General features: G+C 48.4%; 8 protein-coding genes and 1 non-coding gene across 9 annotated transcripts; 4 read left to right on the top strand and 5 right to left on the bottom strand.

The window, feature by feature from the left end:
- Positions 1–290: 290 nt before the first annotated feature.
- Positions 291–971, bottom strand: FPOAC1_006834 (uncharacterized protein; the record flags this gene model as incomplete). Its single annotated transcript, XM_044851307.1, has 1 exon — positions 291–971. The coding sequence occupies one exon, from the start codon at positions 969–971 to the stop codon at positions 291–293; it is 681 nt and encodes a 226-aa protein (XP_044710019.1).
- A 902-nt stretch (positions 972–1,873) lies between these two features.
- On the bottom strand, positions 1,874–2,465 carry FPOAC1_006833 (uncharacterized protein; the record flags this gene model as incomplete). The annotated part of the gene is made up of 3 exons (XM_044851306.1): positions 1,874–2,129; positions 2,220–2,383; positions 2,445–2,465. 3 exons carry the CDS (start codon positions 2,463–2,465, stop codon positions 1,874–1,876), a joined length of 441 nt encoding a protein of 146 aa, XP_044710018.1.
- Positions 2,466–7,178: 4,713 nt separating this feature from the next.
- On the bottom strand, positions 7,179–8,300 carry FPOAC1_006832 (uncharacterized protein; the record flags this gene model as incomplete). Its single annotated transcript, XM_044851305.1, has 1 exon — positions 7,179–8,300. The coding sequence occupies one exon, from the start codon at positions 8,298–8,300 to the stop codon at positions 7,179–7,181; it is 1,122 nt and encodes a 373-aa protein (XP_044710017.1).
- A 778-nt stretch (positions 8,301–9,078) lies between these two features.
- Positions 9,079–13,135, top strand: FPOAC1_006831 (uncharacterized protein; the record flags this gene model as incomplete). The annotated part of the gene is made up of 4 exons (XM_044851304.1): positions 9,079–9,236; positions 9,302–11,025; positions 11,074–11,416; positions 11,467–13,135. 4 exons carry the CDS (start codon positions 9,079–9,081, stop codon positions 13,133–13,135), a joined length of 3,894 nt encoding a protein of 1,297 aa, XP_044710016.1.
- A 1,684-nt stretch (positions 13,136–14,819) lies between these two features.
- FPOAC1_006830 (uncharacterized protein) lies at positions 14,820–15,590 on the top strand (the record flags this gene model as incomplete). The annotated part of the gene is made up of 1 exon (XM_044851303.1): positions 14,820–15,590. The coding sequence occupies one exon, from the start codon at positions 14,820–14,822 to the stop codon at positions 15,588–15,590; it is 771 nt and encodes a 256-aa protein (XP_044710015.1).
- Positions 15,591–16,504: 914 nt separating this feature from the next.
- On the top strand, positions 16,505–16,600 carry FPOAC1_006829. Its single transcript has one exon. It is a non-coding gene; the product is annotated as a tRNA-Ser (tRNA).
- A 765-nt stretch (positions 16,601–17,365) lies between these two features.
- On the bottom strand, positions 17,366–19,024 carry FPOAC1_006828 (uncharacterized protein; the record flags this gene model as incomplete). Its single annotated transcript, XM_044851302.1, has 1 exon — positions 17,366–19,024. One exon carries the CDS (start codon positions 19,022–19,024, stop codon positions 17,366–17,368), a length of 1,659 nt encoding a protein of 552 aa, XP_044710014.1.
- A 1,322-nt stretch (positions 19,025–20,346) lies between these two features.
- On the top strand, positions 20,347–22,435 carry FPOAC1_006827 (uncharacterized protein; the record flags this gene model as incomplete). Its single annotated transcript, XM_044851301.1, has 2 exons — positions 20,347–20,476; positions 20,532–22,435. 2 exons carry the CDS (start codon positions 20,347–20,349, stop codon positions 22,433–22,435), a joined length of 2,034 nt encoding a protein of 677 aa, XP_044710013.1.
- A 349-nt stretch (positions 22,436–22,784) lies between these two features.
- On the bottom strand, positions 22,785–24,940 carry FPOAC1_006826 (uncharacterized protein; the record flags this gene model as incomplete). The annotated part of the gene is made up of 2 exons (XM_044851300.1): positions 22,785–24,197; positions 24,266–24,940. The coding sequence occupies 2 exons, from the start codon at positions 24,938–24,940 to the stop codon at positions 22,785–22,787; spliced, it is 2,088 nt and encodes a 695-aa protein (XP_044710012.1).
- Between the last annotated feature and the right edge of the window lie 1,448 nt (positions 24,941–26,388).

The following is a 26,388-nucleotide window of genomic DNA, read 5'->3' as shown; positions in this document are numbered from 1 at the left end:
AGCGATATTTTCCAAGAGGAATACTGCTGCCTATTTGTTAATTCCAAATTGATGCCCTCGACTGCTCTGTCAGCCTTCACTTGTCATGATTGATGGTTGGTAATCCACTATCAAATACGAAGAGGTAAAACGTCTGCCTTGTCCACGACCACTCCTATTTGGTCTCGAGATAATTTATCACATATCATGTCATGTCTCTCTATCAAGGTAATCTAGCAGCCTAGTGTAAATCTCGCCTCCAGACTTCCCTGGGCCACGACTTTAGCCACGATATTCGTTCGAGAATTCCACTAAAGCTCGACTTCAGCCTCTACTTCATACGCTTCATCATCTGTTCCCTCAATCTTCTTTGCACCCATTCGACATAACGTGACTTTGTCTAGAGGCATATCTTCTAGCCAAACGTAGTCATCATAAAGACTAACCATGTCCCGTGCATCGATTGTCAACCTTTCTCGAATTCTTCTTCCTCTCTCATCCTTGACATAGATGGTGTTGACCACAGTTGCATGCAGTAACAACGGTCTGTCCTCCTTGGTCATCAGTCCCGCCTCTTGGAACGTAGTCTTGATCTGCTCGCAGAATTTGTAAAGGATCCCCTCCGTGTCAACAGGAGCAGCGTAAAGCACCGTAGTTTTTGCCGGTGATTGCATAGCATGTAAGCCCTTGAGCGTCAGCGAGAGTCGCTCTTCAGTCAAGGATGTCCCGGCCCTGGCATTTGCAAGGAACTCGGTCAACTTCAGGCTCCTGAGTACTTCGGCTGCTTGCTGAATGCCTTCGTCCTTGAGGCTCATGACACCAAGGGTCAAATGCATCGTGCCGACTGGACGTACTGCCGTTGGAGGAATACCAAAGCTAGCGGGATTGGTGACCTCTGTACGGAAAGCAGCCACAGCTCTAATGAGCTGTGGCCCGGCCAAGGGAATGCACACAAAATGTGTTGGGGACGCCCTGACTGGTTTGGGCGGCATATTTCTGCTTGTTTAATTTTTGTGAGGGAAAGTAATTGTCTTGGCTCCAGGATTATCCTCCAAGACTATGCTTGATGTATAATTCAATATTCACTAGTCGTCAACTGGTCAAGTTAGCCAACTAATCTCGTTCCGGTATATTTCTAGCAGACCCCAACTCGTAGAGGGCACGAATATAAAATACTCGCACACCCTGCCACGCGGTAGAGTGGTGGTTGTGGAACATCACTAACACGCTGCGTGTAACCGATCTGACGTTGTCTGGCAACACCTTGATGATGTCAGGTCTTCGTATCGGCGGGTTTCTGTGGTGTCAGTACTTTAAGGTGCGTCAAGATTACCCCACCAATGTCAGAGCTTTCGGGAGACGTATCAGATCAGTCACAGTGGTAGGGATTCGATAAGCAAGAAGTGACTGATCTCAAGACCAAGAAAGAAAAGCAATTTCATGAGACAGATCTCACGGTGACAAATGGCCTTTGAAACGGAATGCAAAATTAAGGAGTTACGAGTGCGGACAGTCTTCTTTTTTTGCACCAATTCCATACTCTGTTAAGTCTATCTCCCGTCTCTTCTTCATATCTCCAAATAGGCTTTTCAATTCAAAGAGGAGTGGAATGGTATGTCCTTCCGCACTTCCTCGTAACACCCCTGAGCATGATTGACCTGGCGGGTCGTCCTCTAAGCCTCAAGCCTTTCAAGGCCTGGGGTATCTGCTTCGATGAACCCGGCCTCTTCCATCCCTGAATATACCTAAACACAACGACTATTTGGCGTAAAGAAAATGTCCCTCGTCCAAGGTGTGTGACAAGCCTTCCGTTAGGCTATTGTGCCATAGAGAGGACTAGTCCTGATCCGAGTGAACTTGTCGGCTTGATCCGAGGCAGTATTTGGTGAATGCTTTATTCCTTTGATTCGTAGTATTGCCTCAGGAGCTTCTCTACTGTTTCGTAGTCCTCTTTGACAGTCGTGAAATATTCGCCAATGAGCTTTAGGCATTTCTCGTTGTCTGTTTGCGGAGAACCGTCCAAATTCTCATTCTTGCCGTATCGCTGGATCGCTTCACATCCGTCCCTGATCTTGATGAGTCCTAGCGTCGCCGATGAACCCTTGAGGAAGTGGCCAAGAGAAGATAATTCCTCGAGATCCTCCTCTTCCCTGTCAGAATTACAGAAAAGATGGTCAGCTAAAGCTCTTCCACCAGAGCGCAGAATATCCCTGTGCTGGTGTTGGTCGAATTCTACTCACAATGCATTCTTAATCTGGTCAAAGGTCTCCTCGGCCTGCTCGAAAAAACCGAACACAATGGATGAACTGAACTCATTGTCGCCTGGCTCGTCCATCTCCAGAATTTGCTCAAAAGTGAGCATGTCGATGTTATCGCCAAAGTCGACCTCGCCGGCGGTCTCGCTCTGTGGGTGAGGTGCATTAGTTACAATATCCGAGCTGTTGCGCAGCTAGTATCGAACCCACCTTATCTTCAGCTGGTGACATTTCGGCTATGATATATGTCTATGATCTCGTGACGAAGGTACCGAATTTTATGAAGAGAGGCGATGCTGAACAGCTCCGGGGTAACAGCGTGGGGCCGGTAGAGGTGACGGGTCGGAGGAGAGGACGGTAGCACCTAAGCTGCGGGAGTATTAGAGCCTCGATCAAAGAGCAGAAACAATAAATGATGCGCAAGCTGAAACAGACAATAATCCAAAGATAGAGCTGCTGGAAAGAAAATATAGCAAATAGACGGTTTTCTTTTCAGAGGCTCAAGGTGGTGAAGCTGAAACGGGACGTTTTGTGGAAGCTTGGCCCGAGGGGAAGGGAACAAGATGACGGGACCGCGGATGGAGTGGTTGGTTAAGGGTCTCAAGTCGTAGAGAGCGAAACAATAGCGCCCAAGTAACGCTTGCCACTCTTCAGCAGGTGGTATGGAACAGTAGCAATAGAAGTAAAAACAACAATAGCAAAACAACAATAGCAACAGGTGCTGGCGAGTAGTCGTTGGGACTGATTCAAGGGTTTGTTTTTGTACCTGAGGTTGTTGGATTGGAAGTCTCTTTTTCGAGTTGGTTGGCAGCTGCAGTAGCTGTCCGAGCAATGACGATATATGTGACGAGGACGTGTAGAGAAGGAAAAGGCAAAGAAGAGCACAGCACAGCACAGCACAGCACAGCACAGCAGCGCAAATCAAAGAAAAGCAAAATTTAGAAAAACAGAGCAAGGTAAGGTAGAGCAAAATAATGGCTCGAGTGATATGGCTTAGCCAGAAAGGCGGCGGTTAAGAAGTGTGTGATATCGGCTGCTGCTATGTGGGCAGTTAAACCTCATAGTGAGGGGCTAACAATGGAGAGTGAGGGTCGGTCGTGTCGTCCAGGTACCTAGAATGGATATGGAAATGGATAACCACTAGGAAGGACAACAGTACAATAGACAATACAGAGCCATTGTGAGTGGGGTTGAGCCGCTCTAGTAAATGCAAGGCGTCGAATCCAAAACCCATTCATCCATGGAGACTGGGAGATGGCACCTTCAGGGGAGTGGGGGATGGTGTTTAGTGCGGAAAAACGACAAAATTTTAGGCGACTTGACCTCTAACTAAGGCCGAATAGATGAGAGACATACAGGTATATCAGGTACCGACATCCAGTTCTTGAAGAATGAAGAAAGATCCAGTGAAAGAGAGAGAGAACCAAAGGAAGAAAGACAGGATGTGCATGAATAGAAATGATATTTTCTTACCTGACAGTGGGAGGCGGGGCCACCAAACTGTAAAAGTCTCTTGTTTTATGGTGTGAGATATAATAGGACGTAATTTTCCAGATAAGAATACCTATCGATATTCTTTTGCTTTTCTTTTTCTTTTTACTTCTAGACCCCTCGGTTGTGTGTGTCTCTTTGCGCTTGTGAACAATACCGATTTGGCGAGTATAGTTGGGACTGTGAGTGAGTGCCCGTCCTGTCGAATTGTGATCCAACACTGACGTTCTGCGGGAGATCCCGAGGATTATTATCCTGGTACGACTGACGACAGTGGCTGCATAAAGCGTTAGAAAGCACGAGTAGAGTCGGGTCCGAGGCAGAGGATAGCCGTTGAGGACCGTAATAAGTTGTAGATACGATGTCAAGATAAAGGATACACAGGTAGATGTTACTAGGTAGAATAATCACAGGGTGAGAGAGAAAAAAAAGGAAAACTTCCTCGTGTTGGTTATCACTTGTTGAGCTGTACTACACTTCAGAGCACTACCTGTAGGTAGGTGGGTGAACCATAAAAGGCCCCCCAGTCTATCCTACCTACCTAGGTAGTCCCCGTCCCAGTCGCAAGGGCCCGGGCTATCCAACCTGGAGGGTATGGTAGGAGGGGTAGAAGGGCCCTGCCGATTACGTCGGTGATTTGTACAAGAGTCCACTAAAAAAGGGAAGAAAAGAGAGAGAAAATTGGGGAAGGGACAGCTCTTGCATCATTAGGTTCCATTCCGTCAGGAAGCAGAAGGCCTAGATTCCAAAGCTTCCATTGGAGGCACCAATCCCTAAATCGTAAAAGATCGCCTGTCATCCAACACAGTCTCCTTTGTCACCGTTGGTTCTTGATACCGCGCGCGACTGTGCTCTACTCTCCTCTTCAGGTCAGGCAGGTCAGTGCCATCCATGCTTGTGCCACGCGATAACTTAATAGCACAGACGTTTCTTGACATCGCTGACTCGGCACACGATCGAAATCTTCCAGACTTCCTACCTCTCTATGTAGAACAGGGTTAGAAACTCACTGGCTTTACTGTCTACTCGTTCTCGTTCTCCGGGACCTCAGAACCGCATCCGCCTAGCGCAATATGCCTGAACTTCAACGTTACCTATTCCGCTAGCCTGCAACGCCAAAATCCACAAAAAGATCCGAATCCAAATGCGATCATGAGGAGGAACAGTTTCCTCGGCCCATATCCAGGATCCAAGACAACTGAATGTTTCATATAATGCCTTTCTTCAGCCTATTGTGCTGACAACACCGCATATGAAGATGGCATACAGGGAACTCCAAAGTCAAGAGTCTCGTTATATCCACTGGGCCGGCTATTGGCTATCAGCTCCACGAAAGTTAAGAGATAAATCTTCCGGTGTGGTATGTACGTTTCCGGGGCCCAGGAAACCGTCACCCGAGGTTGAGGAAATTCGATATCGTCTATACGCGGTACCCGTTATTCCTTTTACTTGCTGGCCAGTCTCTGCGTTGATGACCCGCCTCATGCCAACGTCTCTCTTCTTGGTGTTCAATATCTCTCGGCCGAATGATTTTTCTGACTAGTCTGCTTACTCGTGGTATCTCGGCGACGGCTCCTCAAAATTCATCTGACCTAGGGACGAAAGGAATAGTCACATTGTCGGGGACTGTGTCGCGACATTCACCGAGTCACAGGCCCACCTACCCAACTCTTGGTTCTTGCTGAGACGGGATACGATCGGCATCTCAGCCGCGAGTGTTGGACCTTTCTGACAAGAATCCAGCTTTTTGGAAGCAAGCTCCTGCAAGCATTGAGAAGCTTAGGATGACATGCACGCCGTCTTATGCCCGTTGGCCCACCCGTCGATGAAGCTGGCCCCAGCCAACGCAACGAACCCCTCAGAGATTGCAACATGGAAGTCAATGCTGTTCACACCAGCCACCGTAGAGGTGCTCAGTGCGGCATTTTCTCCATCGTGTTTCCTTTCTGCTGTCAACCTGTGGCTTGGCTTCACTACTTGAACTGGTTTTGCTATGTTAATGTTGGTCCCTGCAGGGTCCGTTGATCATCTCATTTAGCACCCCTCATTTGCTTCCTGCCCCTCGTGCACGGTCACGATTACGGCCAAGTCATGTCATGACTGATGGCGGGGCTTTTAGCCGTCGACGGTGCAGTTCATTACATACTCGCCATGCTAACTATTCGTTGAATGGCCTGGCTAACTACTATAGACAGGGCCCTTGGATCTTGTGAGTTGTATATGGAACTTGGCAGTTGAACACCTGGGTCAAGTTGACTGCCGGCTAAACCCACCTGTCACTCAGAGGGGCATTAATCATACTCCCACTTAAATACAGGATCTTATCAAGTGATCCATGTCTCGAGTGTTGTTTTTGATATTGGGCCGTCTTTGCAATTAGTATCCACTGCATTGGACCTCACCGCACACCAACAACTACACTCGGACTACTTAGCGAATCTGACGACTTAATACACTTCTTCAGAGGACAAAATTTGGCGGAATGTTATCATATATTCCGCACAACGCTATCCACATCACAATCGAACCACCAGTGGCCGAATTCGACAAAAAGGCTTCAGCTAGGCACCCCAACCACCACATACACGAATCACCTATCACATCTAACAAAGCTTGACGGGTGACATATCTCACACCGAGCCCATCTGTAAAACCCTGCCATCATTCCCGTGCGGAACGACCCCATGCGAGGCCCGCAGCACATCCTCCTGCGAGGTGACAACTCCCCACAAACCGGTTTTGTTTTATTCTCCTCAGCTCTTGCGCCCTAGCCGAATGATTGCGGTGAGTATTTTCCTCTTTTTTGCCTCGTTTGCATCCGCTTGGGCTCGAGTCGTAGCAGTGTGCATGAGAAGCATACGGTATAAACGAAACAGGAAGTCAAAAGTGACGTGGCATACTTTGGCTGTCAGTTGACTTGACTCCCGGGATGCGGAACGGGGAGTGGGGCGGTGAACGGACCCCGCGCCGGCCCAGCGAAGCATGGACGGCACCGAGGCTGAAGCCAAGGAAACGCATTCTGATGGAACCTGATTGGAAATGCCATATTTGTTTTAGCAGTCTCAGGAAAGCAGAAAGCGAGCCCTATATCATGCGCGGCTCAGTTGTAAGGAAGGCAACCAGACATCAGGGACACCAGAAATGTTGACCATCAGGATCATACAAGACAAAATTGGTAGGTCAGTTTACGCTACTTAGATCAGACGTCTTAGGCTGTTTATTTTTGTACTCCAAAGCTCAGAGGCCAACTTCTGATACCTGCTGGCTGGGGAAGTCAGAATATCTATCTGAGTCTGCTATGTGGGTGCGAGGTTGAGGCTATAATCAGGAAAACAATACTAACATATTACGCTCTTTGTCCATTCTCTTTTTACTTTACCAAACCTGATCCTTTACCACTTGTATAATCATGTCGACACGGTTTATCGTCTTGGTTTCAATAAATCATTCTGTCTAGAACATCACTTTCGTGGCCACGCTCAATAGCCAGGCTGCATCCTTCCAACCACCTTCATCAGCCTTTGGGGGAGGTACGCGTTCTTCTGGAACTGTTGATATGCCTGCCAAATTGCGGGATGAACAGTTACGAGACTGGCCGATTTCAGATTGGTTGTCTCGTGGTGTTTCATCACTGTCTTCGTCCGAATCCTCATCGTCTTCTTCTACGGAGAAAAGAGACCAGACGCTACCGAACCAAGTGCCTGCGCCTGTCTGGCCCTTTCGAACGAGCCGTCTAACGGTGGCCTCATCATCTTGAGACGCATCTTGTTCAAGCTCTTCCAACTTTTCGTCGAGATTAACAAAGTCAGGGCCAGGAAGGTCATTGTTGACTCCTTGGTGCGGAAAGTAAGACCCTTCTGCAGCTGTTGATAGCTCGAGAGGAGAATGAAGTAGGCTCCGGGGTCGGGTCAAGCTATGGGAGCGACTATGAGTGCGGCTGGGAAAGCGGCTAGCGTATGGAGATGCATCCTCGGCAATTGGAGCAACGCTACCACGTCGGCTGGCATGGCGACTCGTGAGCTCGCGTTCACGGGCAAGCTCATTCTCAAAGGCATCCTCATCAGGGTCCATTCCTCCAAGGCTGGTTGAGCTCTGACGCGAGACAAGCCACGTCTGACCCTTGAATTCACGAGCTTCGGAGCTCATGAGCGCGCCTGTTCGCAATAGCCAATCGCTATCATTGCGATGGCGCATGCTGAAGCTCATATCATCTTTGGGGCGTTTGGGCGTCGCACGACCTGACCGAGCTTTTCGTGTTCCGCTAGCGGCGAGGTGTGATGCGGATTTGCTCTTGGCGAGTGGTGTTGACGATGTTCGAGTGCTAGACTGCGAGCGTGGTGCCGTAGGAGAGCGAGCGAAAAGACGCGGAGTCGTGGGGGCCGACTTGCCCTGGATGTAAGAGGGAATTGGGTGGATAGGCGTCTGAGGATGTGATGCAATGGCGTCGGCTATGAGTTCGTCGTCGTTGAGGGGAAGCTTGGCGGTCAAGGGCGCGAGAGAGAGGTGGTTCAAATTAGAAGAGGAACGGTTCTTGCGACGAGCGCGATCGGAGTGTTGGTTGTAGGCAACGTCCATATTGGCGATGATAGGGTTTTCGTTATCGGACAAGGTATCGTCAATGTGGTGATATAAACAATGACCAGGCGAAGAAGCAGCCTAGTACAACAGGTTATGTTGGGGTTGGTGTTGAGAGATGAATTGCGGAGAGACGGAAGCCAATGGGCGAACCGATCGGCATGTGATGGCAAGAGCTGCAGCTGGATATAAACGGCAGATGGAAGTGAGTGAAACTGGGAATAGTCAATCAGTACGAAGGAGGAAAACAAGATCAGGTATAAGAAGGCAGAAGAAAGCGACTAAATTGAAAAAGTCAGGTCATTAAAAAATAAGATAATAAAATACAAAATGAGGCGATAAAGTATTGAATCGCCGAGACCCGGAAGCGAAAGCCTGCATTGGTTATTACACCTAGTATGAAGAAGGGAAAGAATGTGTGATGCACGCAACCAGAAGGGAAAAAACGCCCTTGGGGGTTGATCAGAACTTTTCAATGATGGCGAGTACTTTACTTGGGAGTCATGGTAGGTATCGCAGAGGCTAAACCACCCCGCATGGCTACTTTACCCACCAACCTCACCAAGTACCGCAAAAAATCTCGAATTCGGGCATCGACTCCAAATCTAGCAAATTCATCGCCGCTGAATTGCCCATTTCATTCACACCCAAGAAAATAAAAGGGAATTGACCTGATCTGTCTGTCGGCCTTGTCCGAAGGGACAAAAGACGAAAAAAGACTGGTGGTACTGGTCGAACGACAGCTGCACATTTATCAGCTGGTGAAGAGAAAGCCAACATGCGCAACCTTCGAAACATTCGATTCGGTCAAGTCCAGCGTGCCAATATCACGGCTGCTTGCTGGGATCCTGAAAAGGATGAGGTCCTCTGCGTAGCTGGACCTACCGAGGAGAGTAGTGGTATTGAGTTGCTGAGGGTCGCTGGCGATCAGGATATGTAAGTATCAATCTCATAGAATATTACTTTATTACACATAACAACATTTGCTTACATCTTGGTAGTTCAGTTAGTACAGTGGCAACTTGGGATGCTCCCAGCCCAACACCAGATCTTTCTGCCGACAGAGTTGTCAGTCTCCAATATCTCAGTGGTTCAGCGACTACATGTCTTGTCCTTGAGGGAGGCGACATCATCACAGTTCAAGAAGATGAGTTCTCAGGCCAAGACGCTCATATCGAGATTGTCGGTTCCATCGATGCTGGTATCTCTGCCGCTCGATGGTCTCCTGACGAGGAGCTGCTTATTGTCGTCACAAAGGAGAACAATGTCATCTTTATGGGATCATCTTTTGACCCCGTTGCAGAAATCGCAATGACAGTCGAGGATCTCAACGCATCTAAGCATGTTTCTGTTGGATGGGGAAAGAAAGAGACGCAGTTCCAAGGACGAGGCGCAAAGGCCATGCGCGATCCTACTATTCCTGAGAAGGTTGACGAAGGTGTACCTAGTCCGCAGGAAGACGGTGCGACAACCATTAGCTGGCGAGGAGACGGTGCCTATGTCGCTATCAACTCTGTACAGGAGGGGTCTCGTCGTGTTATTCGAGTCTACTCTCGAGAAGGCGAACTTGACAGCGCAAGTGAGCCTGTGGATGGTTTCGAGAGCGCTCTGAGTTGGCGACCAGCTGGAAACCTGATGGCTGGTATTCAGCGATTCTCAAACCGTATAGATGTGGTTTTCTTCGAGAGGAACGGCCTGCGACACGGAGAGTTCACACTACGCTCTCCCTCTGGACCAGTGGAAGCTCATGAGAAGATTCGTCTTGAGTGGAACTCGGATTCTACTGTCCTGGCAGTCATCTTCAAGGACATGGTCCAGCTATGGACAATGGGCAACTACCACTGGTATCTCAAGCAAGAGATGCCTATAGAAGCAAACTCTACATGTCTGTCTTGGCATCCTGAGAAGGCCCTACGCTTCGCTACTACATCCACGAGTAACGTCGTTGTGGCCGAGCATATCTTTTACACAGCAAAAGGATCTTGTCTGCCACCCCATGACAACGGCGCTGTTGCGGTCATCGATGGCGAGACGGTCAAGTTGACTCCATTCAGGACAGTCAACGTACCACCTCCTATGTCAATGTTTGACATCACAGCTTCTTCTGCTGTCGTCGACGTTGTCTTTGGTCGTGACAATACCTCTTTTGCTATCCTTCACCGAAAGGGTATCGAAATCTATACTTGGCCTGTCAAGAACGGCAGGTCCATCAAGCCGCAGGTGTCAAAAAAGATCACTTTCGACGAGATGGCCAGTCCGGGTTACAACGTTCTTTTGAGGATCGCCGCTGTTGCTGACGCTTTCCACTACTTCGGCTTTGAGGAAGAAAAGGGGTTCGTCCAACGATCCGTACAGGCTACCGGCGAGGGCGAGACGTCTGTTGCTGATGTCAACTCTCAAGAGATCTTGGTCGCTACAGCCAGTTACCAAGACGATAGCTCTTTCGCAGGTTATGGCCAGGACAACTCAGGAAAGCTGTTCCATATTGGCGACTCTGGTAACGAGATCCTTCCCGTCCAATTCCAGACACAACTTCCCTGGTTTGAGATTAGCAAAGTCGATGATGAGATCGTCGCCTTTGGTCTGTCCAGGAATGGTCACATCTACGCCAACTCTCGCCTCTTGGCAAAGAACTGCACATCATTTGTCGTCACTCCCAGCCATCTCATCTTTACTACCAATAACCACTTGGTCAAGTTTGTTCACTTGTCCTCCAACGTCGACGGTAAGCCACTTTTTGTCTCTTGTATGACCAGTCACTAATATCAACCAGAGCTTGAAGTTCCTGAAGATGACCCCGAAACCGACGAACGATGCCGCAGCGTAGAGCGAGGATCAAGACTTGTCACTGCCATCCCCTCCAACATGAGTATCGTTCTGCAAATGCCCCGTGGAAACCTCGAGACTGTCTTCCCTAGAGCCATGGTTGTGGCAGGTATCCGTAACCTGATTGATGAGAAGAACTATGCCCGTGCTTTCTCGTACTGTCGTACTCAGCGTGTGGATATGAACATTCTTTACGATCATCAGCCTGAGCAGTTTTTGGCCAACGTTGGACTTTTCCTCGACCAGATTCCAGATGTGGCTCACATTGATCTCTTCCTATCTTCCCTTCGGTAAGCCATTCTACATTCACACTGTCAAGTTCAAAACTAATGAAACATAGTGCCGAGGACGTCACTCAGACCATGTACCAAGATACAAAACGATCAAAGTCTTTCGGCATTGATGCTATTCCCTCGGATATGTCTCCTGCCCCACGAGGCTCTGCGGCGAAGGTCAACACCGTCTGCGATGCTCTGCTCGGCGCCCTACAGAGCCGCAAGGCCACCAATCTTCAGAACACTATTACCGCTCACGTGTGCAAGTCGCCTCCTGCTCTCGACGATGGCCTTCTCCTTGTTTCTGAGTTGATGCAAGAGGATGAGAAGATCGCCGAGAAGGCTGTTGAGCACATCTGCTTCTTGGTCGATGTCAACCGTCTGTACGAGAACGCCCTGGGTCTTTATAATCTTGAACTGGCCCTCCTTGTCGCTCAGCAATCTCAGCGCGATCCTCGAGAATATTTGCCTTTTATTCAAAACCTACACTCTCTAACAGAGCTCCGCCGAAAGTTCGAAATTGATGATCATCTTGAGCGCCGCGTCAAGGCCCTCGGCCATCTCCAGACCATGGATGTCTTTGATGAACTTCTTGCGTACACCACTAAACACTCTCTCTACCATGATTCTCTACGCCTATACCGCTACGATCCTCCTCGCCTTCGGGAACTGACAGCTGCATATGCCGCCTACCTGGAGTCAACCTCGGCCTACCGTGAGGCTGGTCTCGCCTACGAGTCTCTCGAAAACTACGCCAAGGCAACCAGCTGCTACCGAACCGCCGGCGCTACATGTTGGCAGGAGTGTCTCTACACTGCAGCCCAGCAGCAACCTCCCATGTCTTCTGAGTCCATGGCTGATCTCGCCAGCAACCTTGCAGATGCCCTCTGGGAAGCCAAGGATTACTCTTCTGCGGCTACTATCCACCTCGAGTACCTTGACTCAATTGACATGGCTGTCAGCTGCCTCTGCAAGGGCTACCACTTTGCCGATGCCATTCGTCTTGTGGTCCAGCGCAACCGTCCTGATCTCCTCACCACCAGCGTTGACACCGGCCTTGCTGACGCACTAGGCACTACAACTGAGTTCCTCGCTGACTGCAAGGCTCAGCTCAAGGCCCAAATTCCTCGCGTCGCCGAACTTCGACGTAAGGCTATCGAGGACCCTCTTGCCTTCTATGAAGGAGACCGTGCCGGTGGCATGGACATTCCCGACGATGTCTCTGTCGCTGCATCTTCCCGTGTCAGCACCAGTGCATCACTCTTCACACGATACACAGGAAAGGCAGGCAGTGTGGGCACAGCCGGGACAGGCGTTAGTCGAGCAACAAGTAAGAACCGCAAGCGAGAAGAAAAGAAGCGTGCTCGTGGACGCAAGGGAACTGTGTACGAGGAGGAGTATCTCGTCAACAGTATCCGCCGTCTGATTGACCGTGTAAGCGCTGCCGCGCCAGATACCGAGCGTCTCATCTTTGCGCTTGTCCGAAGAAACATGCCCGAGCGAGCACGCGCCGCTGAAGCCCTCATGGTTGAGGTGTCTGAGGCTTGTACCTCTGCTGTGTCTGAGGTGTTCAAGTCGTCTGAACCAGAGGGTGAGAAGAAGAACGAGGGCGAGCCGGCATGGCACGCTACTGGAGGTGAGGCGGTGTTGCAGGATTTCGTGATGGGACAAGGAAAGAAGTTGGAGCCTCCTGTTGTGACGGGGGTTAAGAAGCTTACGCTATTGGGATCATGATTAAAATGTTGTATATAAAAGTATGTTAAAATGATAAGAATATGAGTAAAAGTTTCAAGAGTTGACCAATTCCACTTCTGGTGGTGCTGATTTGTGTCAATTTGAGTCACCTACCTACATAGTACCTAGTCCCTGTTATAATGTATGCTGCAGCTCAATTGTAAAGAATAAAGATAGTCAGGAAAAACCTGAATAGCAAATGATCCATTCTTTTCATCACGATACTATAAGTCCATCTCAGTCATATCCTTGTGGGGAAATGGGACCTAGAAGCTGAGACAATTCGAATAGGCTGCCATCGCAATGCATTCCTTGTCTGGCTGATTACCGAACACCCACTTGTTCCTATATTGTCCACATAGGGCTGATGCTGGCTTCGGCCATGCATGACAACTCACGATTCCTGACTGCGTGCATTTATGGTTAATCGGGAAATATTCAAGACTGCGAACCGAAGATGAAAGGTTACGACAGCAGCCTGCTTGGCGTCGAAATGTCTCGGCCTCTTGCAGGTGATGATGCATGTCATAGATTGACTCATATGTATCCATGTTTATCTATCATACTTTGAATGAATAGTCAACCTTGATCTTGATGAATTGAGCATTCTTGGTATATCATAACCAAAGAAATAAGCAAGACAGATTCTTCGGAATTGTATGAGATATTTCGTTTTGAGCAAACATTGTATGGTCCTGTCTCTGAATTAGCAGTCAATCAGTTCGGTAATAAGTATGCTGAACCCCAATTAGGCTGTGCATATGATTCAAGCTGAAACCCTACCATGTCCAAGGGTCAGACGAGTATTTTGACAGCCAGGGTTCGAGGAAAGTTAGTCAACACCCATCTCTGGTTTCCTATTACATACTTACCTGTGTCTTGGGCCCGTTGAGCCTCAATTTTGGGGGTTTCCCGAGTTCCCCCGCGCTTCGACTCCTCCCTCTGAAAGCAACTGTCCAGGGATATTGATTACCTTGAAGCAGCGTTACGAACTGAACTCTCAATCTCCCACCTTTTCCTTCTGCCACACTTCTCATAGTACACCATCGATGGTACACTACATACGTCGTAGCATCTCCCAATTGGTCATGTTCTCCCGCATATCTTCGGCTTCGTCCGAGCCAAGCACGACTGACTGCATAGGAACTCCATAAAGAGTGTCGATGATGGGCATGGTTTCCGTGTCTATGCATGCATGCATGCACTGAAGGGCTGCAGGTTTGCACTGCATTCCCCGTCATTTTGGTGCGCCATCGTTCATGGCGCTCTTAGTAGTGGTTTGGGGGATGGGTGACGAATGAGATGCTTGGTGGTTTAGACGAAGCTACCGATCTAGAAGGGTCGTGAATGGGGAGGGTGCTGGTGCTGACGCTTGATGTTGACATGGCTGGTATGAGGATAAGAAGTGTCGGGTTCCCTTTCTTTGATCGATATCCTTCAGCTCTTTCTTCAGTTTGTCTCGTATCTCAAGACTTCGAATTCTTCTTCATCGTATGCGCTCTTCTGTATTTGGTTTGAGTCCAGTTTCCCCTAAGCCTTTGCCATTGAAGGTTGATCCAAGTCGCTGCCTTTGTTAGCACCCTCCATTGACTCAACTCACTCTTGACTCGATATAACCACCACCCATCTTCAACCTTGTTGACATATATCCCATCCTTATTGCTTCTTGTCTGTGCCCGTCAAGATGGGAGACCTTGTCAACGACATAAATGGTTTCATCAGCCAGCACAATGCCAGAAAAGGGCCACAACCTTCACAGCACCGTTTCACTCCCACGCCAAACTATTATGCTTCAACCTTGATATTCTCGGAGGAAGGTGCAAATAGCCCTCCTACTCAAAGTGTCTGCATGTCGAACGCCAGTAGCTCGACATACCTGTCATCATGCTTCGATATGCCAACTCCTCAAACCTCTTCCACTTACACTGAACCTCCTCCTGCTTCTATCCCATACCCGCAAATGCCGGTGCCTTCTTCACCTCTTGTATGCGAATTCGTACGTTACACAGGATGCAATGCAACTTTCGATCCTAACGATGAGGCGGGATGGATCGAGCATATCGCAACTTTCCATCTTGGCAATGCATTTCCTGCAGTGTGCGTGTGCTGGTTCTGTAATAAAGAGTTCAGAGCATCTTCATATAATCCACCCAACACTGGAGCATGCTACCAAGATAGAATGCACCATATCGCAAGGCATTTCCGCAGAGGCGTGACGGAGAGACAAATCCGTCCAGACTTTTTCTTCCTCGACCATGCTTACAGCTATGGTTTGATCGATGAGGAGACGTTCCAAAGAGAAAAGATGTCCCACGAGGCTCCCCAACTGTCGGGCCTGTATCCTTCTGGTTGGAGACCCGAGCAAAGGTCATCGCAAGGCCAAGTCGAGATAAGTCGATCACGACATCGGGGTTCGTCAACTCGAAATCGTGCGTCGCAGAGATACCATCACTGAGAGTTGACCTTGTTGCTTCTGCTATGTCGTGGGGATGGTTGTGCTGGTTCAGGATAAGGAGGCAGCTGGATAGAACTGGGATGTTCATTATTGAGTATCGATTCGTTGTTCGATGTGCCGTGCTCTCTCGGTTCCTAGTTAGGGGGAAGTTTGACAGGTATGTCAGCACGATGGAATGTGATTTTGAGGGAAACCAGGAGCAGATGATAAGTGCTTGTACGTATCAGAATGTGTTCATAACAGGTCGTGAAGGAAGATGGGGATCAAATTGATAAACAGTTTGTTCTCGGGTAGATAAAGAACAGACATATAAGTCCCCCCTCAAAAAATACATCAAGTACAATATGAATCATCTTGTGACCGTGAACCCCTGAGTAACTACCTAGGCAGTGACTTTGCGTGAACTGTTGTGGCAATGCCTCCCGACATCGTGATTGGATTGTGGATACGAGAACGAACAGTGATTTATAAAACCTTATCACTGAACAAATTGTTGCATCTTGGGCATTGATTCTTGAAGGATATGTTAAAATATAGTAAAAAGAATTAAAACGTCTTGAATTACATTTATAACGCTTATAGTCATGGCCGTTGAGTTCATCCGTTCAACCTTAACAACTTAGAGTTGTTTCCATAGGGTAGGTGTGAGTGTAAGTGAGTCAGGCCTCATAGCTTCCACTGCAGCCAGAACATGGCTACACAACCCAACAACTAACTAAATATAGACTTGGCACAAGTAGTATCGGTATGAAATGTGTAGGTACATGGTATAAAGTATTTGTATATTATTTCGATGCATGAACTGGTGCCTGTTCAAGGCAACAATCATGTAAAGAACCACAATATTTGAATCATCATATTTTGTTTATGTATATATACACAAACCGTTTATCGTCTTTTATCAAAAAACATCAGACAACGTGTCCGAGTGGTTAAGGAGATAGACTTGAATCATCACGATTGGATATCTATTGGCTTCGGCCTCGCAGGTTCGAATCCTGTCGTTGTCGAACAATTTCTTTTTTTATTCTTTGATTGACCGCTTTGACCTCTATTGTTTGGCATGGAGTGGAATTATGAAGGACACGCCTCTATAATAACGGCGTGAATGCTCATGATGTTATGCAAAGTTTACTTTAGCTCTAAACCCCCACGCGGAGACCGTTGTAACTGCATGGCCCGAATCGTACATTAATGGAAGTTAGGCTTATTTGTTTGTGCCTGAGTGATGCCTAGATTGTTTGGCGGCAGATTGCAACCTGTAAGCGACCTTGATGGTATCGTATCCGTACCTAGCATTCATCCTAGAGTGTTAAACGAGACTTTGATGTCAAGGGCATTAGAAGCACTGCGAAACTGTCATAAGCATGTGATGAAAGGACTATTGCAAGTTAAATGTCGACATAAATCATGGTCATAAATTAGTTCCAATTTCTATATATCTCATCATAAGCAACTCGATCCATTCGATCACAGAGCTCAGCTCCATCCGAGTCGTATCGACTGTCCGTAGTCCAACCAGCGTCTGCTTTGGTTGTCCTGTATCTATATAAAGTATATAATCTCGTCGAGTAACAGCGTTCCAGGCCGCAGGGATTATACAAGACAAACACAAAGGGATTTCAACAGTATGTCCAAGCATGGGGTATCCGCAAAAAGAATCCAAAAAAGAAGGGTAATAAAAAAAGGACATCAGGTCATAAGAATCGTTGCATTGCATCAACGTTGCAACCACCAGCTCCTGTGCTGTACCGCAACGCACATATCATTTCTCATCAGTTGGCAATGAGTCCAACCGTATTCTGGTCATCCATTACCCAGGGCAAGTCTCGGTTCCCAACGGTGGTGCAGGTGAGGTAGGTGATGCTGTCTGGTGTGCGTGAAGTGTCGCCCATGTCAAGCTCGAGGTTGCTACCCATGAGGGGTCGTACGACTTCTCGGGCCATTGCCTTTATCTCGTCAAGACGCTTCTCGAACCTCCGGAGGTTCTCCCGGCTGTAGAGCTCTGGAGTGAGCTTGAGGAAGCGCTTGCAGTCGTCGTGACCGAGGAATGAGGCGGGATTGCTGGAGCCAATTTGACGATATGCACGTCCGACAGAATTCAACGGCGGGGAGGGCGGGGGCAAGGCGGCGACGCTGCGGCCCCCATCACGGGAGGTTGTCCTGCGTCGCTGATCTGGAGGCGGCTGCGGAGAGGTGTTGTCGGCCAGCCATTGGCGGAACAAGCTTATGGACAGCCAGTCGAGGTAATTGTTGCTTGGGCCGACACGTTCACCACGGCTGTTGGTGAGCCCAAGGCGGAAGAGGCGTCCTTCGATGCGACCGACGGTTTCTTCCAATTCCTCCACCTTGTCCTCAATGATATCCAAGACAATGTCGGGCAGGGCTGCACGCAGACTGCGCTCCCCGGCCGGCCACTGCCCAACGACATGAATCAAGGCTTCCTGAAAGATGACCCGGCTGCGAGCTAGATACCCGAGGCGCAGATACGAAATCGGGTATTTGGCAATTTGCTTCCACAGCCGTGACTGGAACTGCAGCATGTGGTGATCAACTCGAGGTCCCACCACAGCAAGAGCGTCGTATTGGTCGGCGAGGTTGAGCAAGCTCTTGCATTGGACATAGGCATCTGCGACGTTGACACCATCGAGGACGGGTGGGTAGTTGTAAAAGATGCGAAAGAGGTTGTCGTAGTCGCGCAAAAGGTCCTCGTCTGCCTGCGACAGCTCCGCTGCAGGTGGTGGGTGGTTGGAGGAGAGACTGAGATTGGCAACAGAGCGGAAGAAACCGCTAGAGGTCGACGAATTGGACACTGATCGCGAGTGCGAGCGTCCGGAGCGGCTTGAAGATCGCGAGTCTCTGGAACTGACGGTAGGTGGAGCTGAAGAGGGACCGAACAAAGACTGTGTATTATCTCGCGACGATTCGTCTCGCTGGACCAGCATTGGGATATCATTCGGTCCAGATCGTGGATCTAATTCGTATCGCCATCTCTTTCTCGGGGGATGCACACTTCCTCGTTGCGATCTGGAACTGACGTCGCTTCCGGTAACGGGATCGATTTCGCCATCCTCACCGATGCGGGAGAGCTCATTACCAGCTGGCAGTGCACGATTACGGGACCACTGGTTCGATGTGCTGGTTTCAAAAAAGCCGCTGGAGCGCGTAAGAGTATGACGATGAAGCAGGTAACGGTTCTGCACAGGAGCGGCATCGGAGGGTGTGTCGCGCGCGCGGACTATGATCTCGACATCGCCAGTACCAAAGACAGGAAAGTCATTTTGAAGAGCATGAGTGGTGTTGGTGCTACCACCGGTGTGAGAGCGATTATAGCGCTTGGATCGCGAGTGTGATTGAGATTGGCGAGAGACAATCGACGAGGGGCCGCGACGGGAGACGGAGGAGGCGGTTGGAGGCTCCAGCGTGGAAACCATGAGGGCTTTTGTGATATTAATACTTTAAGTGATATTGTGATAATTGAACTGCTGCGCGCAGTTAGTCGCAGGGGTTGTTTAGAATGCGGCTCAGACAGTTGGAGGCGGTTGTGGCGGAGTGAGGTAGGTTGAAGGAGCTAAACGATATAGGAAGAGGCTGGGAATGAATGAAGACTTGGTATGGATGATCTGAATCACATGAGGTGGGATGTTTTGGTTTGTTGCGGAGCGACAAGACAGTTTAGGTACTAAGCTTAGCTTTAAACCAAGAGCTCGGTTCGACTCGACGCGAAAAGAGTTGAAAGAGTTGAGAGATGATGGAAGAGAATAAAAGTTGACAGTGTAACAATAGATATAAACATAAACAAAGGCGACGGGAACACACTAACACCAACGTAGTAGTACCTTATTAGCGAGTGCTGTACTGTAACTTGACTTGACTTGTGATGGTGGCACGAGGACAGGACAACGAGAAGAGGAGGGTTGCTGCAGCCAGAGATTCAAGGCAATGCTCCATGATTCAAAACCAACATTATCCACCTCAAGCCCAAGGCTGTTTCTGCTTTTTTGCTAGGGGGTGCCTCTTTATGCCTTGGAGGCGAATCATTTGAGACCTTGACAGGGGTGTTGATGAGCGTCTTTATTACCCGCATGTGTTGGTTACTAGTTAGCGAGTTTTTTTATCTGTGACAAGACGGACGAACCTGTTACAGTACAGTACGTCTGTGAATATCCGGGGAATAGATGATGTATGACGATGTTTATTTACAAGTAAAGTAGAGTACAATCAATAACCTCTAGGTACTAAGACAGCTATGTTACACCTAGGTAATTTCTTAGGCTACCTACATACAGTTGGTCCACCAACTAAAGTTTACTTGACCGTTGTGCTCTGGACAACCGCATTTCTAGAAGCATGATTCCATGGGTGATGATCACTGCCTTGGAAGAGGTTCCGTCAACATGGATTGGTTCATGATGACTCTTGGCAGTTGGAGTACTTTTCGTAGTTAAACTAATTCCCTTGAAAAGTGAACTATTAGATCTTGTAGAAACAATCATGTCTCTCTGTTTCAAATTAAACTACCATCATTAGTTTAAAGCTATCATCTGAGACTGGCTTAGAATAACAAAACACAAAAGCCATCAATCTTAGGTCATGGCTTGTTTTGCTGTATCTGCCCCACCAGCTTGAACGGAATTCAAATCAACAAGACCCCACTCAAGCTTGAATCCCGACATCACCACTTTTATAACCTTTTCTTTATCAGCATCTCCATCCGCTGATTGCGCTCCAGGTTCAAGCTGGACAATATAATGGAATGACTACGGCATCTCGTGTCTTTCATCATGCCCCTCGGCCTATTTCCTCCTCCGAGTTTAAAGATGCCGTCGACGCAGTATGTCGTCCCCGGTTTCCAACCGCCCGCTTTGCCAGGCCACAGCGGATAAGTAGGTTATTCTTACATCCTCTCATGTCTTTGATATACTAAAACAACACCTTCAGTGCTGGCTATTAGTGGTGGTGTAGACTCAATGGCTCTTGCCTTCCTCATGTCCAAGTTTGTTCGTACATACAGAGGCTCCAAAATTGCAGACAACCCTGTTCAAGGTGCTACGGCTGTTGTCATTGACCACAAACTTCGTGACGGAAGTGATCTAGAAGCATTAAACGTGGTCAAAGAACTGCGCAAGCTCGACATGAAAGCCAATGTTGCGCCCCTTGCTTGGAAGGATGAAAAGAGTGCTGGTCTCGATCCCCGTACGCTTCCCAATGTTGAAGGTCTCGCCCGTACCTACCGATATCGCACCCTCGGTCGTATCTGCGCTTATTTTGGGACGAATAGTCTTTTCTTTGCCCATCATCGAGATGATCAATACGAGACGGTACTTATGCGACTACTCGGTGGGCATGGCTATCGAGGTCTTCAGGGTATAAGGGAGGCAAATTCGATACCCGAATGCTACGACTTGCACGGTGTTTACAAGAGCGGTCTTCTCGACGACCAGCTCAAAGCAAACCCAGCACTCAGCTTTCGACCTCCTTCGCGCGAAATGAAGCGACTGAAGAGGGCTTTCCGTCGCGAGTTGGCCCTCGAAACATCTTCTCTCACGGCCGATTTTCCTGGCCTAGTCGACTCATACCCAAGGCCGCCCGAGACCGAAGAGACATCAGACGATGTCCCTTACCTTAAACCTTTGGAAGTTGAAGATGGCGGTGTCATGATATATCGACCTCTTCTAGAATTCGACAAGGATAGGCTTATCGCGACGTGCGAAGCGAACGGGATCTCTTGGGTAGAAGACCAAACGAATAAAGATCCCACATTGACAACAAGGAATGCTATCAGACATCTGGTTCGAAATCATGAGCTGCCCAAGGCTTTACAGAAGCCTGCTATCCTGTCTTTGGCCAAGAGGTGCAAACAGAGAACCAAGTTAGAGGAAGATGAGGCAAAACGTTATCTTGTTCGGGAAGCCGTTGTGAGGGACTTTGACCCAAATGCAGGGACCTTGCTGGTCCAGTTCCCTACACGTCGCACGTCTAATAGACGACGCAAGGGGCGTTCATCTGAAAAAGAGAGCAAGCTGCGCAAGGAGCACCAAAGGATCATTATGAGCATCGCAGTTCGCAAGCTGATTGATTTTGTCACTCCCGAATACCATTTACCGCCTCTTGCGAACCTCGAAAATGTCGTCAACAAGCTCGTTCCCGGTATGGCGCCCAAAAGCAACTCGACCCCAAAAGCATTCACCACAGCTGGTGTGTATTTTGATCCGATTGTAAAGGAGGGGTCCGTCAAATGGCTTCTCTCCAGAACACCCTACACGTCGACTCAGGCTCTTCCTTCAGCAAAACTTTACTGGCCGAGAACGAAACTCTCTTCTGCTCCTGACTTCAACAACGAAGACTCGATCGATAGTACCTCTACATTTCGACATAACGGGTGGTTAAAATCCAAGATGTTCGACGGCCGTTTCTGGGTGCGACTTGGACTCAATAGGCGACCTATGTGGCAGATTACCCCTTACCGTGCGGAACACGCAAAAGCGTTCCGCAATGCTCTATCACCGTCCGGGAAAGCTCGACTTGAAAAGCTGCTCAAGCATTACGCGCCTGGAAAGATCCGTTATGCACTACCAGCCATCTACATTGTTGAAAAAAAACAAGACCCGTACTCAACACATATGACCACACAATTGACGCTAGTCGCACTCCCGACACTTGGAATTCATGTACCTGGCCTTGAGCGATGGGTCAAATACGATGTGAGATATAAGAAAGTTGACATCACGCTTTTGGGACATCAGCCTCGAAGGAAGGAGAGGAATCTGGTCAAGTATCAACCGCTGTTCGGACCAGCGCATAAGAGCAGGCTACGCCTGATGGGCAAATTTGGACCACAGTGATAGTTCTGATATGCGATATATATGCTACCTTGTAACAGTGATGATAGAGCGATATGTGCAACTTGTATTATAACCCTCATATAATTTCAATCCACGCTCATTACTGTGAAAGACTTATCAAAAACACGAGTCAGAACGTGTGAATATTGACGTTATTTCAGACCAGATTCTTGGTGAGTACATATATTAATCCGAATTATCATTTCTGCGTTTGTTTAATTAACTTTCCGCGCGTTGCGGTGGTATGTGTAGTCCATTCAGCGAACGATGTGGTATCCCGATCCTTAACGAATGATGCCTTCCAAAATCACAAACTCCACAACTCCTCATAATCCCTTCGTTTCCTCGCTCAATATTTCTCTCCGATTACGACAAACTGGTCTCCAGACACGGTATTAACCTCAAGAGAAGAGTATCCTTTGGTACCCTTGCGTCCCCTAATGATATTTATAAACGTTCCTCCCTCGTGTGTAATCTTCAAATCCCTGCCCTTAAAGTCTTGCGAGCCCGAGTTGGACTGCGCATACAGAATGCCCTCCCAAGATTGAGGATATACGAGCTTGACAGTTCCGCTGATCGACTTGTGCTTTGACTGTAGGGCTCCAAGGGAGGACTTGCTGGCTTTGGTTTCAGTCTTGACATCTTCTGCTAGAACGATGTATGGCTCACGGCCGCTCTTTGGGTCATAGGGCTCCAATGGAGGGATGGTAGTACCGATGGTGGCAAGGCTTGTCCACAAAGGCTCGAGAAGGTTGACTTCGGTATCTCCGCTCTTTGTATCAGTCTCGAGATACGGGCTGTCTTGACCGATAGCCATTTGTAAACTTGAATCCAGCACAGGCCAGATGTTAAGCTTCAGATCACCAGATTGTGATTTGAAAGATGCGGACGAACTCGCAGCTACATCGGCCGTGACGTCTCCTGATGCAGTGATAATGTCGACTCTGTAGTCGCGCGGTGGAAACTCGCGATCCGGGCGAGGGGCCTTTCGAGCACCCGCGATAGGCTCGTCAATCTTGATAGTTCCAGAGGCGGTTCGCACTTTGAGCGTGGCAGATCGAACGGCCTGCGGGTTAACGGGCTTGGGAGCGACGCCGGTGGTAATGTCACCAGAGGCGGTTCCGATATCAAGAAGATCGTACAAAGGATACCATCCTCTCACGTCGCCGCTGGATGTATGAATGTGGATCTCGCGAGAAGAAAGAGTGTATGGGTCGGCAGCCTTGTCAGTGCTGGTCACATCGATAGTAGGGGCGTTGATGTCACCACTGGCACTTCGGATATTGACACCGTCTAAAGCTCCAAGAACGAGACCTTGGTCGATAATTACATTGAACTGCGAGGTATTGATAGTCAGAGTGTTGATGACCGACCCACGAGGTACCCAGAGGGTAGCTCGGACTTGGATACAAGGAGTCGATTCAGTTGCGTTCCAGTCAATCTTTCGTGGCACCACCAGCTCGACAAGTTGCGTCGCATTGTCAACATACATATCGATTCCGAGACCGTCGGTGTTGGAGATGACTTCGGCCTCTATCTTAGCAGGCGATGATTTATCTGTAGGACGAAGAACGACTTCGCCCGAGATGTGGGTGGTCCATCCTTCATGGCCTCTGGTATCCTTGACGGTTTGGATAATGCTAAGATTGCGTGATAGCTGGATATCTAGCTCTTTGAAGACCTTTCCATAACGATGAGCCTTGTTGGGACATGTCTTGGAAGGACGCCAGGCGAACTCGTCCTTAAGATGGGATTTATGTGGCTACATCGATGTCAGTCAACGTTCTCTAAAGGCACGTAGAAGTGATGTGGAAGAGAGGGAGTACTTACACCGTGGCTAGACTGCATGGTGAAGCTGCTGAAGATCATAAAGACAACAGAAAAGATCAGCAACGAAGCAAGGAATGTCTTGAGCTTCCTTCGGACGTTAAGTTTTGCGATGAAATCTTTAAAGTTCTCCCAGCGTGAGGGTGGTTGAGTTGAGTTGGGTGACGGGTCGCTCATAGACTCTGGCGCATGAGAGTGAACAACAAGAGACTGGGTCTCTTCAGGTCGAGCCATTGTCGCTGTAGAAGTGAATGTTTGGTAGTTGCTGAGTGTGTTTGGTGATGTAGGTGAAGGTGAATAAGCAGGTGGTGCATCAACAGAATGAGCAAACGTCGAGATTCTTTGTGAATAAGGTTGAGGCTGGGGCTGAGGAGTTGCAGCGATTGGATTCTCAGCAGGGCTTTCCTGACTTTCGTGTAACGAGGCAGTGCTTCCACCGTGTCCTTGTCCCTCAGAAGAGCCTCCGGCATTTAATAACCTCCTCTCCCTTTCAGCTTCTTGAGCTTTGGCATCTTGACTCAACTGCGTGGGATCCTCAACAAGCACGTTTGGGACGTGAGGAGAGCGAGATGACGACGACTCAGACGACGCGTGGAAGTAACCGTCAGTTGGCGAAAGGACATCAGGTTCGTCGTCAGAGTCGGCGGAATAGAGGTTGTCAGAATAAGGAGCAGGCATTTTTTTTTGTTTCGCTTTGTCGTATAGTTTGCGAATCTAGCCTGACATGACCTGACCTGACCTGACCTGACCTGACCTGACCTGGGGGTGCGTGTAAGACGTATGAAACAAAATAGGTACAAACGTATGCGTACGCGGCAATGTATTCACGAATAGATAGAATATGGGTCTTTGTATCACCAAAACAACTGCAAGTTGACTTCTTCTTTTTTGTTTCTATAAAAGACACGAGAGAAGAAAGGTTGAAAGTTGAGTTACGGCACGGAAGACGGAAAAAGAGGGGAATAAGCATGCTCTGCTTCTATAGTCTGGTCTGTACCGTTCTGGACCAAAAGATTTGCTCGGTTACGTTGCCTCAAGGACTTGATTCTAAGCATAACGACGTTGATCGATCACGCTATGGCCGTTTTGGGGGGGTTGTCACTGAGATGTGCAGGTGAAGCGGAGTAATACAGCAAAATGTCCGATTTATCTGCCCATGAACGAGTGGAAGTTCCTATCTATGAGTTAACTACAACATTGTCTAATGTCCTCTTTCATATGTCTTGTCTTCTTATAGTCCATGATATTACTATTAAACAAGACTTTCTACTCATTTCAAAGCCTAATTCCAGGAAACAATTCTTTTCTTTCTTCTCTTCTCTTCTTATCTGTGCCGTTCAAGCCATCCTTCATCCATAAAGGTAGCAAAGATCCTCTATCGCCTTACAAAAGTTCCCCTCCAAACCCCGCAACCCTTCTCTCCAATCCCTGTCAACTGCCCTTCCTGTGCAAGCTCGATCTTGCACTGCGTAAGCTTCAGGATACAAAGGATGCAGCTTTTTCTGTGGCACGCAATTCGGCTGACGACAACTTTGTCTCAAGCTGCAGAAAAACAAGAAAGAAATGACGTTTTATGTGATGCGCGGGAACAGACGTGATAGGGCTGATTGATAACGACAGTTGCTTGGCGGGGATATCCTGGTATTTCTACCAACCGACACACTGACTTAGGCAAAAGATGCGGTTGATAGTAAGCTTCTCGGTTCTCATAGTCACTAGTTCACTTGGACTTGTCATTTATGGGAGCCTCTAATGTTGCAATGCCAAGGTTATTGTGAATTGTTCAGAGCCTTTTGAGCCGGCAACTTCTTTGGTATCACAGACCATGGACAAATGGATTGACACTAGTAAACCATTGGGTCGGTATCAGACCCATATATCTGGCGTGAGAAGCACTCAATTGAGTTGTGTCCGATGCCATCACACTCCGTTCTTAAAGAAACTGATGTATTCATCATGAGACCACTTCGTCTCTTCTATCTCATCTTTGAACAAATACATGTTCAATCAATTCTAGCCATCGCTCTTTCACCTTGAAAAAATGAGAAACATATAGTTTAATGCAGCGTGATGCTATTCGAAACACCACTCTGTCGATTGGCAATGGCTTTCAACCACTTTCATCT

This window comes from Fusarium poae, chromosome 2, assembly GCF_019609905.1.
Source record: "Fusarium poae strain DAOMC 252244 chromosome 2, whole genome shotgun sequence".
In the NCBI taxonomy this organism is placed as follows: Eukaryota; Fungi; Ascomycota; class Sordariomycetes; order Hypocreales; family Nectriaceae; genus Fusarium; species Fusarium poae.
Note: the sequence above shows the minus strand (reverse complement) of the source record. Positions and strands in the feature narration are given on the sequence as shown.